Genomic DNA, 11827 nt, shown 5'->3' on the forward strand with positions numbered 1-11827 from the left:
GCCCAAAATGCATTACGGCTTGGAGTAGCTATGGAGTAATATAGAAGTCTCCCCAATTTGAGAGGTCAGTGGAGATGAGTGGTTTGTTCCCCTGTATCGCAACTAAATGAATGAACTATCAAGTGTGGGGTTCACCAGTCTAGTTCTTACCCTGTCATCTGAAAATACAAGATCCTCCCTAGATTTGTTGCTGAATAAATGCCTACTTGATTGCATACAATTTACTAAGCATTCCCCTCACTAGTTTTTTTTTTATTTGTAATAAGTTTTTAGTCAGACTTCCAATGTGGCTTTTTGGTCCCTGCACAGTAGTTGTTTTAGCAGTTTATTTACTCTACAGCAAAAGCACTCCCCCCATTCCATCTCATCCAAGTTCGTGCACTTAATACTTTCCTGTTAAGGTTAGTTAAAAACTGTACTTCATCATGACTTTAAGTAACATTGTTAACACTGTTATTGCTTAGTAGCTTCTTAGTAATGGCAGTTGCATTCATATAAAGTATAAATTAATTACTGCTGCTTTCCATACTTTACTTATTCATACTGAACCCCAAACCCAACATGAATTCCTCATGAACAGTGATAGTGTTATTATGAACAGCTAATATAATAATATAATAATAGTAAAGTATGAATAAAGGAAACCCTGTGTTAGGTCATTTGGAAATTAATAATATAACCAAGGTTAGGGTTTACCTTTCAGCTAACTGTGTAGACTTCAAGGAGTGAAGTCACTGATTTCAAATGCCAAGGTCTGAGGATCAAAACCTTGCTTCAGGCATAATCTGAAATATATGTGTATCTGTCAGAAAACATGTATATTGCCAAAATATGTAGGTGCTATAAATGATGCTTATTGTATACACTTTTTGCAGGAGACATCAGCAACTGTATTTCTGTCATGAGGCTGCTGTGGAAGTACATGGATAAGATGAGGTGCTTTCGGAAGCGATTGACTATCCCTTTTTTGGGGATCCTTATTACATGCCTCCTTTTTGTAAACCTCTATATGGAGGATGGTTACGTTTTGGTAAGTAACAAATGGTGTTGTGTAACTAGTATCTTTTTTCACCATTTTTTAAAATGTCATGAAAAAAGGCTTCCAACATTTGAATCTTTTCAGATTATAATGAATGTTATATTTTTGTATGAAAATGCTGAGTAATTTCTTGTGGCATGTGACTGCATCATCCAACTATAATAAACAGTTTTTTTGTTTTGTTTTTTAACTACAGCAAAATCTTAATATTCATTTTACATCTATTAAATAGGGAAAATAAAGGTGATAATTGAAAACTAGCAAATGTAATCAGATGTGGACTTTCTTCATTGTTATGGTGCTACATGTATTATATCTACAGTAGTTTCTGCAATGTTAGTAAGTGTGTGAATCCATGCATTCTAAAGATTCTTTTTTCAGTGAAAGCAAACGTTTTACGCTATGTTAAATGTAAATATAGTTTTATTTTTACAAGCTATGTAAATAATTAAAAAAAAAAAAAAAAAAAAAAACACAAAAGGGGCTTAATCTCAGAATCATTTACTACACAGCTGGCACAGTATTCATTCCTGGATAGCAGGTTTCCATGGAAACAAGCACAGAGTGCAGGCTACAGGACAGAAACATATATTGAGTAAATAACATGAATTTAGGACACATACGTTATACCAGTGTTTAGACATTTTAAGGTGATTAGCATAATATAATATTTTTGTTGCAAAATAGATTGTGATATTGTTACAGGTGTGAAAGAAGCACATGTGCAATGTCAATGTGCAAGAATATCAGTTTGATAAATTACTTCATTTAAAATGTTTCTTGTTTGATTGAGTCTAAACATTTAGCTTGTCTGTGGACGATGTTATCAAATTAACATTTGTATCTTTGTATTTAGGAAGAGGATAAGAGGCAGCTGCGGGAAACATCAATACATCCGCTTAACTCAGAAAGATATGTCCACACATTTAAAGATTTGTCTAACTTCTCAGGTGCAATAAATGTTACCTATCGCTATCTTGCTGGTTCACATTTACCTAGAAAAAGTGAGTAAAGTATGATTTATTTACAGGCTTCATTTCATATCATATTGTGTTCTATTTGCATCCCTTACATTATTAGTGAAACTTAATTCAACCTCTATATCAAACACTGAAATTATTCAAGGAAAACCCAGTGTTTAAACTTGTGAAAGTATATTATTGCATATGGAATACATCACTGTCAATTTGTAATAAATTGCTTTTATTCCAAGATGAATTCTTCTCTTTTATTATACTGTCACTATCTTTTTTTTGCAGGATACCTAACAATAGGGTTGTCATCTGTCAAAAGAAAAAGAGGAAATTATGTACTAGAAACAATAAAATCTATCTTTGATCAGTCCAGCTATGAGGAACTGAAGGAGATTGTTGTGGTTGTTCATCTTGCAGAGTTTGATCTGGATTGGTGTGAAAGCTTAGTCCAGGATATCACCAGAAAGTTTGCCCACCATGTTATAGCCGGGAGGCTACTGGTTATCCATGCTCCAGAGGAGTACTATCCAGTTTTAGATGGGCTTAAGAGAAACTACAATGACCCAGAGGATCGTGTCAGGTTTAGATCAAAACAAAATGTAGACTATGCTTTCCTTTTAAACTTTTGCAGCAATCTCTCAGATTACTACATGATGCTTGAGGATGACGTCCGTTGCTCAAAAAACTTTTTAACTGCCATGAAAAAAGTTGTTACCTCAAGAGAAGGATCATACTGGGTGACACTAGAGTTTTCTAAGCTGGGATACATTGGAAAACTGTACCACTCCAATGATCTCCCTCGACTGGCCCGCTTCCTGTTGATGTTCTACCAAGAGATGCCTTGCGACTGGCTTCTCATCCATTTCCGGGGACTTCTCGCACAGAAGGATGTCATTCGTTTTAAGCCATCTCTGTTTCAACATATGGGGTACTATTCCTCCTACAAAGGAGCTGAAAATAAATTAAAGGATGATGACTTTGAAGAAGACTCCTTTGATATTCCTGATAACCCACCTGCCAGTCTATATACAAATATCAATGTTTTTGAAAACTATGATGCCACCAAAGCTTATAGTAGTGTGGACGAGTACTTCTGGGGCAAATCACCTTCCACTGGAGACTTCTTCATAATTGTGTTTGATAAATTAACAAAGCTCACCAAAATAAAAATTACCACAGGAACAGATGACCGGCAAAATGATATTTTGCATCACGGGGCATTAGAAGTTGGAGAGAAAGTGATTGGGACCAAAAAAGGCAAGCGATGTTCCACTTACATAACCTTAGGAGAATTTAAGAACGGGCAAGTTGAAGCCCAGGAAATAGAGCATAAAATTACATTTGACATTGAATGTGTAAGAATTGTTGTCACAGCCAGTCAAAAAGAGTGGTTGATAATAAGAAGTATAAGCCTCTGGACTACACAGCCACCAAATCAATAAGCACACATGACAGACTGCAATCATTTCAGCAAGGCAATATATAAGAAATATTTATCATGCTTTCTAATTCTTTTCCTCTGGGTGAATCTTATTGATTTTAACTGGATTAACTCAAATCGTGTTTTGCAGAATCAATAACAATTTAGTAAACCTAAAAGAAACTATAACTATAACTAGGAATTTGACTAGGTTTCTTGAAGTATTACGACATATTCTTCCATTGAGAGTTTTATAACAATGAATGAACAACCAACAGTGGCATAAATACTTCAAATCTAATTAAACACAAATGTTATCATTACATACCTCATCAGGTGTTATAGTTATTAAAGAACAGTTTACATTTCTGAATGGTATTTAAAAAAATGAACACATTGATCTGTTGAGTGACAATATAAATAAAAATCCATAGAATATGCACATGCACACGCACACACACAGTGACATGAACACAGCCATGTTCAGATAAAGCCCTGGACCAAAAAAAATATAAATATATATATATATATATATATATATAATATATATATATAGATATATATATATATATATATCCAGCACTATGGGCCTATAGTTATCATGTCCATATCAAAACTACTTTCAGTGTATTAATCATGCAACATGTTAAGAAGTACATTGATTCCCCTGGTGCTAAATGGCATCGGTTGACTCAACAAGTGTTAATGTTAAAATACAAAAACTCTTTTTGACTCTTAACTACAGGTGTACATGAGTACAAAAACTGTTGAATAACTCATTTTGATCCAGCATCCATGCAAATAAATATTTCTTATAGGTCATATTCTTCCTGCACTTCCTGTGTATTGCCATGAACAAACCAAGTCCAAACAGTGGACAGAAGCATCATTATGTCATGTTATGTTATTGCTATGAAAATCTGGTTTATGGTCTTCCTTACTAGAATACGCAGTGTGCTCAGCTCAGAAACATTTGCACCTTAAACCACACCGTGTGAAAATGATTTGCTGTGGAGTGAATCCATATACTTGAAATTCCTTTTTACTTGCTTGTTTCTGACTTTCATTACCCCAATCCTTCTGTTCAATGTTTTAGGGAAGTGCTCGGAAGGTTAAATGGAATGGTAGTGATTGCGGCTAGAACCCCATTCATCACACACTGCTTGCTTTTCTAATTGAGACAGATTTTTGTGGATCAAACTGACACCTTTTTTATTTGATTGAATTCAATGAGATACTGGAGAGACAGTGTTGTACTGCATTGTACAACACTGTTTGCTTGAATTTGTTGGCTAACTACTTGTTTCTGCTTGTTATAGTGTTATATTATGTAAATAATAGTACTGTTACGATGAGAAGAACAAACTTATGGCATTATATAATAATAATAATAATAATAATAATAATAATAATAATAATATACACCCAACTAAGAATAATAAGGCTGTAATTCAATAAAGGGTTTCTGGTGACATATAAATCTCGATTTATTAATGTCACCAGGAACTCAAGATAGAATTATAGCCTATGTGTACAGTTTTGGTGTCTATTATTTGTTATAATACATGGTTTTATTATATTATTAACCTTATTTTTAACAATTGAAGAAGTATTGAGAATAACATTGGAAAATACAATTCTAAAAACATAAAAAAAGTTTATTTACAATTAATTTTAATTTTTTTCGGGAAGGCGGAAGGGTAAACCATACATTATTACTAAGAATCAGAGTAGAAAATTCACTTGGCTTTTCAGAGGATGTTGTTGGATGATTTCCTTGTCAATCAAGAGCCTCTACTTTCTGATTTCCCTTACTAAATGTATGTCGCTTAATTGTTTGAGTAATTCTTCTGGTCTTTCCTATACATTTTCCCTGTCTTCTGCTGATAAAACTTTTAATTGTAGGCCATTGCTGTTTGTTTCGATATTGATGGTTTAGTTGTTTTCATGTAATGGTGCTTGAGTTTGTTTTTAAAAATCTTATTATACACAGGTCTTGCTCCACCACCTAATCTTAGTATAAATGAGTCTTGCCACCACAGTGTATAATACGAGTGTAAAACACTGATGGTTATAGAATAATTATTGTTCACCGTGTATTATAATAATAATAATAATAATAATAATAATAGTAATAGCCATAATTTCCCAAACTTCTTAGATACCACTATTGAAGAGTTTGTGATTAAAGTGATTTTGATAGCATGATGTATTACAGTATTTTTACAATTTCCATTTGAAGGTGAATCAGTATCTCATTTAATTTCACACTAGAAACACAAAGAAACATTACTACAAACATATGTAAATGACGGGGACATTTTGTATTAACCTCAATTTGTGCTTTATCATCCCAGTATTTGGGCATACAAATGTTTATGAATTGATTAAAAAGTATCCTGTTACCTCAAAAGAGAGATTGGTTAAGTAAAATACTATTCTAAATGTAGCCTTATCTAATAATAATGTGTAAATGGCTGTTATTGTCTGTATATTTAATTTGTACCTTGTTTAAGTTTCCTTTATTGTCTTATTAGGCACTGGCTTTTGAAAAATAAAGGTCCTTTTGCAGACAGTGAATATGTTCTGTTATCACATGGGCTCTATTTCAATGTGAATGAACGCCACCTATTTTATACAACAGTTTGAATGTTAAGAAGAAAACAATCTCGTTGTTCTCTAAAATATGTTTTAATGAACCATGATAAACTTATAATCAGGTTGCATGTTATATGAGGTGAAAGTATACTTGGGTATTGGTATTCTATGTGGTATGCTATGATGTTTTTGACTGGGTATTATTGAAGATATGCGTTATACAAAATATGTAATCCATGCAGGTCTGTCATATTCGGTTTATACTTGTAACTTACCCAGGACGTGTGGGTTTTTTTGTATTGTTTATCATACAGTTGCCGTAAACAAGGCTTGCTCCCAACAACAACGACTGTAATGCTAAAAAGATCTCTAAAAGCCTCTATAATTTCCAACTCTTCATTAGCATGTGAGTTGGGAACCCAGTCATTAGTGGCAGGCACACTCCTAATCATTGAAAAATGGGGCTCCTTAAGCAGCCAAGCAAAAAATCTGTTAAATGCCTTAAAGTTAAATTCTAACCATGGAACTTGAATTGCGGCATACAGTATGGTAACAAAAGGTACTGCAGCAGATGATTGAACCATGCAAAGACTGCAGGTTGACTTGTGTTTACTGTTAAGAAGATATTTTCATGCCAAAGTCTATGTCTAACGCATAGGAGTATTTTCAATTGATATAAACAAAGGCAGATTGATAAAAATGAAACCCTGGCCCTCACATTTTCCTCTAAAAAGTACACTAAGTCCCTATTATATCTAATTTTGTACAGCAATTTTTTAGATCAATTAAATAGGCCAGCAGAATGTGTCCTTCTAGTTACAAATTCAAAATTCTACAAAAGTAAACCATATAGATACAATAATTGTCTTAAATTGGTGTTTACATAAGGCTTCAACTTTTAGTGCAATATTATTATTATAGAATATTTATGCTTACATGGTACATTTCATTCTGTTTCCAATTTACATTGATTATTTTGTAAAGAAATCTGTAAACAATTTGTCAGTTATTTCTCTGGCACAAATGTTGATTGTAAAAGTATTGATGTGTTTAGCCTGGAGTTTTGTTAAAAAAAAAAAAAAAAAAAAAAAAAAGAAATAAATGTTTTGCACTTTGTTTCAAAAATGAGCTGTGATGGTTTGTCAATAAAATGTTATCATAAAACAGTGTCATATCATGCAGCAAAAGGTCTCATAAAATTACTTTTAAACTTTTTTTTTTTTTTTTTTATACTTTTCTTTTTTGAGTGTTTTGGAGAATGTTGGATGTTCAAAAAAAAAAAAAAAAAAAAAAGGAAAGGAAAAGAACATATCCATTTATATCAAGCATTAGCCTGTCTGTGATAACGCAATATATAATGTCAAATTCTTCGTCATACTTGCTAGGCTTATTTTGAGGTGTAGTCCCTGGATTGGTGGTAGGGTTCTTTCTTCCTAAAAGAGTTAAGGAATAGAAATTATTTAACAAGTCAATTAACTGCTGCTAAATCAGGTTGTGGTGGACCGAACTAAAGGGACGGTGGATGACAGATGATATTGCCGAAACTGAGAACTGTGACTTGTTGTGCCGAGGAATTAATTCTTGATACCAAGATCATGTTGTCCTGACCTTATGGCTCAGTGAACAGAATAAAAACAGCTTAGAAAGGGATACCTCTGAGGAACCATGGCCATAGACTGCACTCCCTCTGGGTAATTTAATGCAACATAAGTAGTAGTACTCTCTTGGCAAAGTTCATTTGAATTTGATCAGCCTGAAAAAACAATTAATTTAATAAGAAGGAACTTCAGGACTTTCTAAGTTAGCAGAAGTCTGTAATACAAGAGAAGGCAGAGAGTCACATAATGGCATGTCAATAAAATGTGTATGATCATATGTTGTCAAACACAGTACTAATGTGCTAGGTAACTGAAAAAAAAGAATTAGTTTTATAGGTACTATACCATTAAACAATTAACTGATTAAGTTGGTTCAAAAAAGTAATTTAGGATATATGTGAAGAGCGCTCTGGACCTTGTGGACTAGAATTGTGCTCCCCTGGAAAGTAAAGCTTGAAGCTGGTAGTATTTAAAGGCAATACACTCTAAATACACCTGCAGCTATTATCATTTGTTTGAGAGGAAAATCCATACAACCTTGTGGCAAAGTGGCTGGTGATTGTGAACAGGCGTAGAGGTGATGCAGTGCAGAAGAAATCACAAACAATTGTAATCCAGTAGGAAAGTGGGTTTAATTATAATCTGGGTCTGGTGACCAAATAATAAATCCCGGCAATATAACACAATGATGTGTATTGCATGGTGCTGGCCCAAGGTGACAGCCCTGGATATAGCTGTCTGGTGGTCAAAACAGGGTTACAGTCCCAAACAATAATCACCGACGTATCTGCCCCACAATAATTCAGCACACAGTCCTGGGTGCGTGCGGTCATGCTCGTGGTGGGTGATAAACAATGTTATTTCGTGACTGTAGTGCAGTGTTGATCTGGCTTGTGCTGGCCCAAGGTGACAGCTCCGGATACATATTAGCTGTCTGGTGGTTTAATAAACACAGACAGTTACTAACAGACAATAGAAACAAACACAACACTCACAAATATTCTTTCACGTTCTCTGACAGTCACTACTGCAGCTCTCTGTCCTTCATTTTAGTGTCTGTGATCATTTATTAATGTGCATGGAAACTTGGGTTAAAGCACAAACCCATACTCTTCCTTTCACTAGCACCCTCACAGCGATTGTTTTTCTGTTTTTTTACTGGGCCTCATTTATGAAATGGCACTAACCATTATGTAGCACCAAGCATTTGTGAACCGATTAATGATTTACTTATATGGCTATATATTCTTATTATCCCTGCTATTCTGGGGCTGTCAAAGAAAATAATTGCACATACAGCAATGTTTGATAGGCAATTGTATATTTCTTAAATTCACGGGGTTATAACAACTTGTTTTTCGACATCAGTATGTAACAAATGACAAAGAGTTATCAAGCCGACTTACTGGGCTAGCGCCTTATGACAGTCCGTGCGTCTCTAAGGATAAATTGTGGGGCATCGCTAAGGGCAATTTTAGTGTCACAAATGAGTTCCATATTTTGTTATAATTTATTCTGGTATCATCACGTGCGGTCCCCCCCCCCGCCCCCCCCGTGTATATCACAAAGTAGTGCAATACCGAATTTAGCATTTCACACAATTGTAATCAGAATGAATATGTGATTTTTGTTGCTTGCACATGCTGATGTATTTAAATGAGCATCCAGCTCAGAATAATGAGATGATGTGTATTCTGGTATTTACTAAAGGTTGTTCATTTTAGTGTCTGCATTAAAGTGATCATTTATTAAGTGCATATGGAAACCAGGCTTTAACCACTGATATGCTCGCTATTTACAACTCTTTTTCTATCCTGAAAACTATTGATGTATGCAGTTTGATTCTTTTTACTAACTCAGTCCGTTTTATTCATTCGTCTGGCCCCTCAGTTATGAAATGTCGCTGTGGCGCGTGGACTGCTTGTGGAATTTGATTAAGGCATCTTTCTATGTAGCATATTAAGGCATTTTGTATTGTTTACTAATAATATATATATTATATATATATATATATATATATATATATATATATATATATATTGCCATATATTCTGGGGCTGTCAAAATAATTGCACATACAGCAATCTACCTATTAAAAAAACCCGATAGGATTTGTATTTCAATCCCATTGCACTTAAGTAGTAAATACAACAAGCTTGGAGTTTCTCAGTATTTAAAGGGATGGGGTAAAAGCCGGGAATACAACAAGCATAGAATGAAAAAAAACAGTTATGCTCGCAGTATTAATGAACTCTTCTTTCTATCAGTACAAAAAAAAACAGGATAGAAAGTGAGACTAACACACACTTCGAATATTGTTTAGTCTTTGGTTTACCTAGTTACACGTCAGTAAAATGTCGAAGACCGTTTCTTGAATAAAATAGTGTTTTTCGAGGGCCAGGTCACCCTGGACACGGGGTTCCATAGCTGCACAGAGTACAGGTTTGCAATAACTTTTTTCACGTTGGCTGGAACTAAAAAGTTGCATTTATTTACTACACTGCAAAAAAAAAAAAAAAAAAAAAAAAAAAAAACAAAAATATATACATATAATAAAATATATAATTTATATATATATATATATATATATATATATATATATACATATACACACATAAATAATTGTAATTATATAGCAGAACCATATTTTTAACATCATGTTTCTTTTCTTTATTTGGAATATAGGTCTAGAATTGCTGGTAGGCCATGACTGTAATAGTTACATCTGATTACTATGTTAAAAATGTGTACTATACCTGCAACAGTTTCACAACATTTATTTTTTGTTCTTCTTACAATTGATAAAAAATGTCTTTAAATGTAGAACATATTCACATATGTACATATATCTGATACAAAACGGATATAACAATGAAACGATTAGTACAAAGGTCAGCAACCCGTACTACCTTACAGTTACCTTATGTAATGTACAACATGTAACAAAATAAAACAGTTTAGATTTTGCAATTAGGCAGGATGACTTCAAATACATAAACCTTGATGCTTTTCCCATATTTCTTCTTCTATGCAATAAACGGCTACCATAAAAAAATAATTGAACGGCACTTTTTTGCACATTATGTGTTGCATAAATAATTTAATACACATCTGAATAAATATAACAAACAAATCTTAAAATGTAGTCATTAACATGTTTTGTTTATATGTACATATATTTTAATACAAAAGCTGGATACACTGCAATTACAGTACAAAGGCAAGCAAATACACTATGAAACAGTGTACAGTGCGAAAGAATGTACTATAGTGTATCCAAAAAGTCTGAACTTAGATTTTGTGCAATATGAAAAAAAATGTAAATACATACACCTTTGATTGTGTTCTGTGTTGTACTTGGTCACGACCTTATCCTCTGGGCCAAACAAAAGAACCTGGTGCAAACAACCTACTTTACCTTCATCTGAAGGATGCCTTAGTGGCGTAGACATTACCATAAATTATATTTTAAACCCAAAACTGTAACTAATAGTTGAATGTGATTAAACCAAAGAAACTGAAGTCTAATTGAAATACAGCTTTCAAATGTATTGCACAAAACCTGGGATTTATTAGGCTATATCGATTAAACCCCTGGGGGTTCTTTGGGAGTTTTAGGGTTCCTTATTAATCCTTCAAGATTTCAACAATTATTTATGGATGTTTAGCCTGCTGTTTTAAAAGGTAAGTTGTATATTATTGAAATGAAAACACAAGATGTATATTTAAACCTCACGAATATAATTTAGAACATTCCTGGTATTAGTAATAATCAGACACTTAACACAAGTGTAGCCCATCAATCAACAAAGCCTTTATTTAACTTCCAGTACAGTACCAAACAATATTAAGCCATAGCGGTCAAAGCCAATAGTTATTACCCATTCTCAATAGGAAGTTGGCGTGGCCTATATCTTACCATTATTATTAATTAGTATTTTAGCAGCTTTAAAATATAATTGCTAATAAGCAAACACCTTTTACCCAAGCTCCATCGAATACCTTGCTTTTTAGGAAAACCTTTTTCTCAACTCTCGCTCTTTTCTTATGTCATTCTTAGCCGAGTGTTGTATGACAATGGTGCAAACAACCTACTTTACCTTCATCTGAAGGATGCCCAATAATTACACTGTAGCCTATAATATTCTGTGCACAGAATTTACTGCACACCTACTAATGTAACAGGAGGAGGGAGGAG

The 11827-nt window shown here is 33.6% G+C and overlaps 1 protein-coding gene across 1 annotated transcript; it reads left to right on the forward strand.

The window, feature by feature from the left end:
- The first annotated feature begins 888 nt into the window (after window positions 1-888).
- On the forward strand, window positions 889-3928 carry mgat4c (mgat4 family member C). The gene is made up of 3 exons (XM_041255222.1): window positions 889-1030; window positions 1896-2043; window positions 2299-3928. The coding sequence occupies exons 1-3, from the start codon at window positions 902-904 to the stop codon at window positions 3453-3455; spliced, it is 1434 nt and encodes a 477-aa protein (XP_041111156.1). The 5' UTR covers window positions 889-901; the 3' UTR covers window positions 3456-3928.
- Window positions 3929-11827: the final 7899 nt, after the last annotated feature.

This window comes from Polyodon spathula, chromosome 7 (genome assembly GCF_017654505.1).
Source record: "Polyodon spathula isolate WHYD16114869_AA chromosome 7, ASM1765450v1, whole genome shotgun sequence".
In the NCBI taxonomy this organism is placed as follows: domain Eukaryota; kingdom Metazoa; phylum Chordata; class Actinopteri; order Acipenseriformes; family Polyodontidae; genus Polyodon; species Polyodon spathula.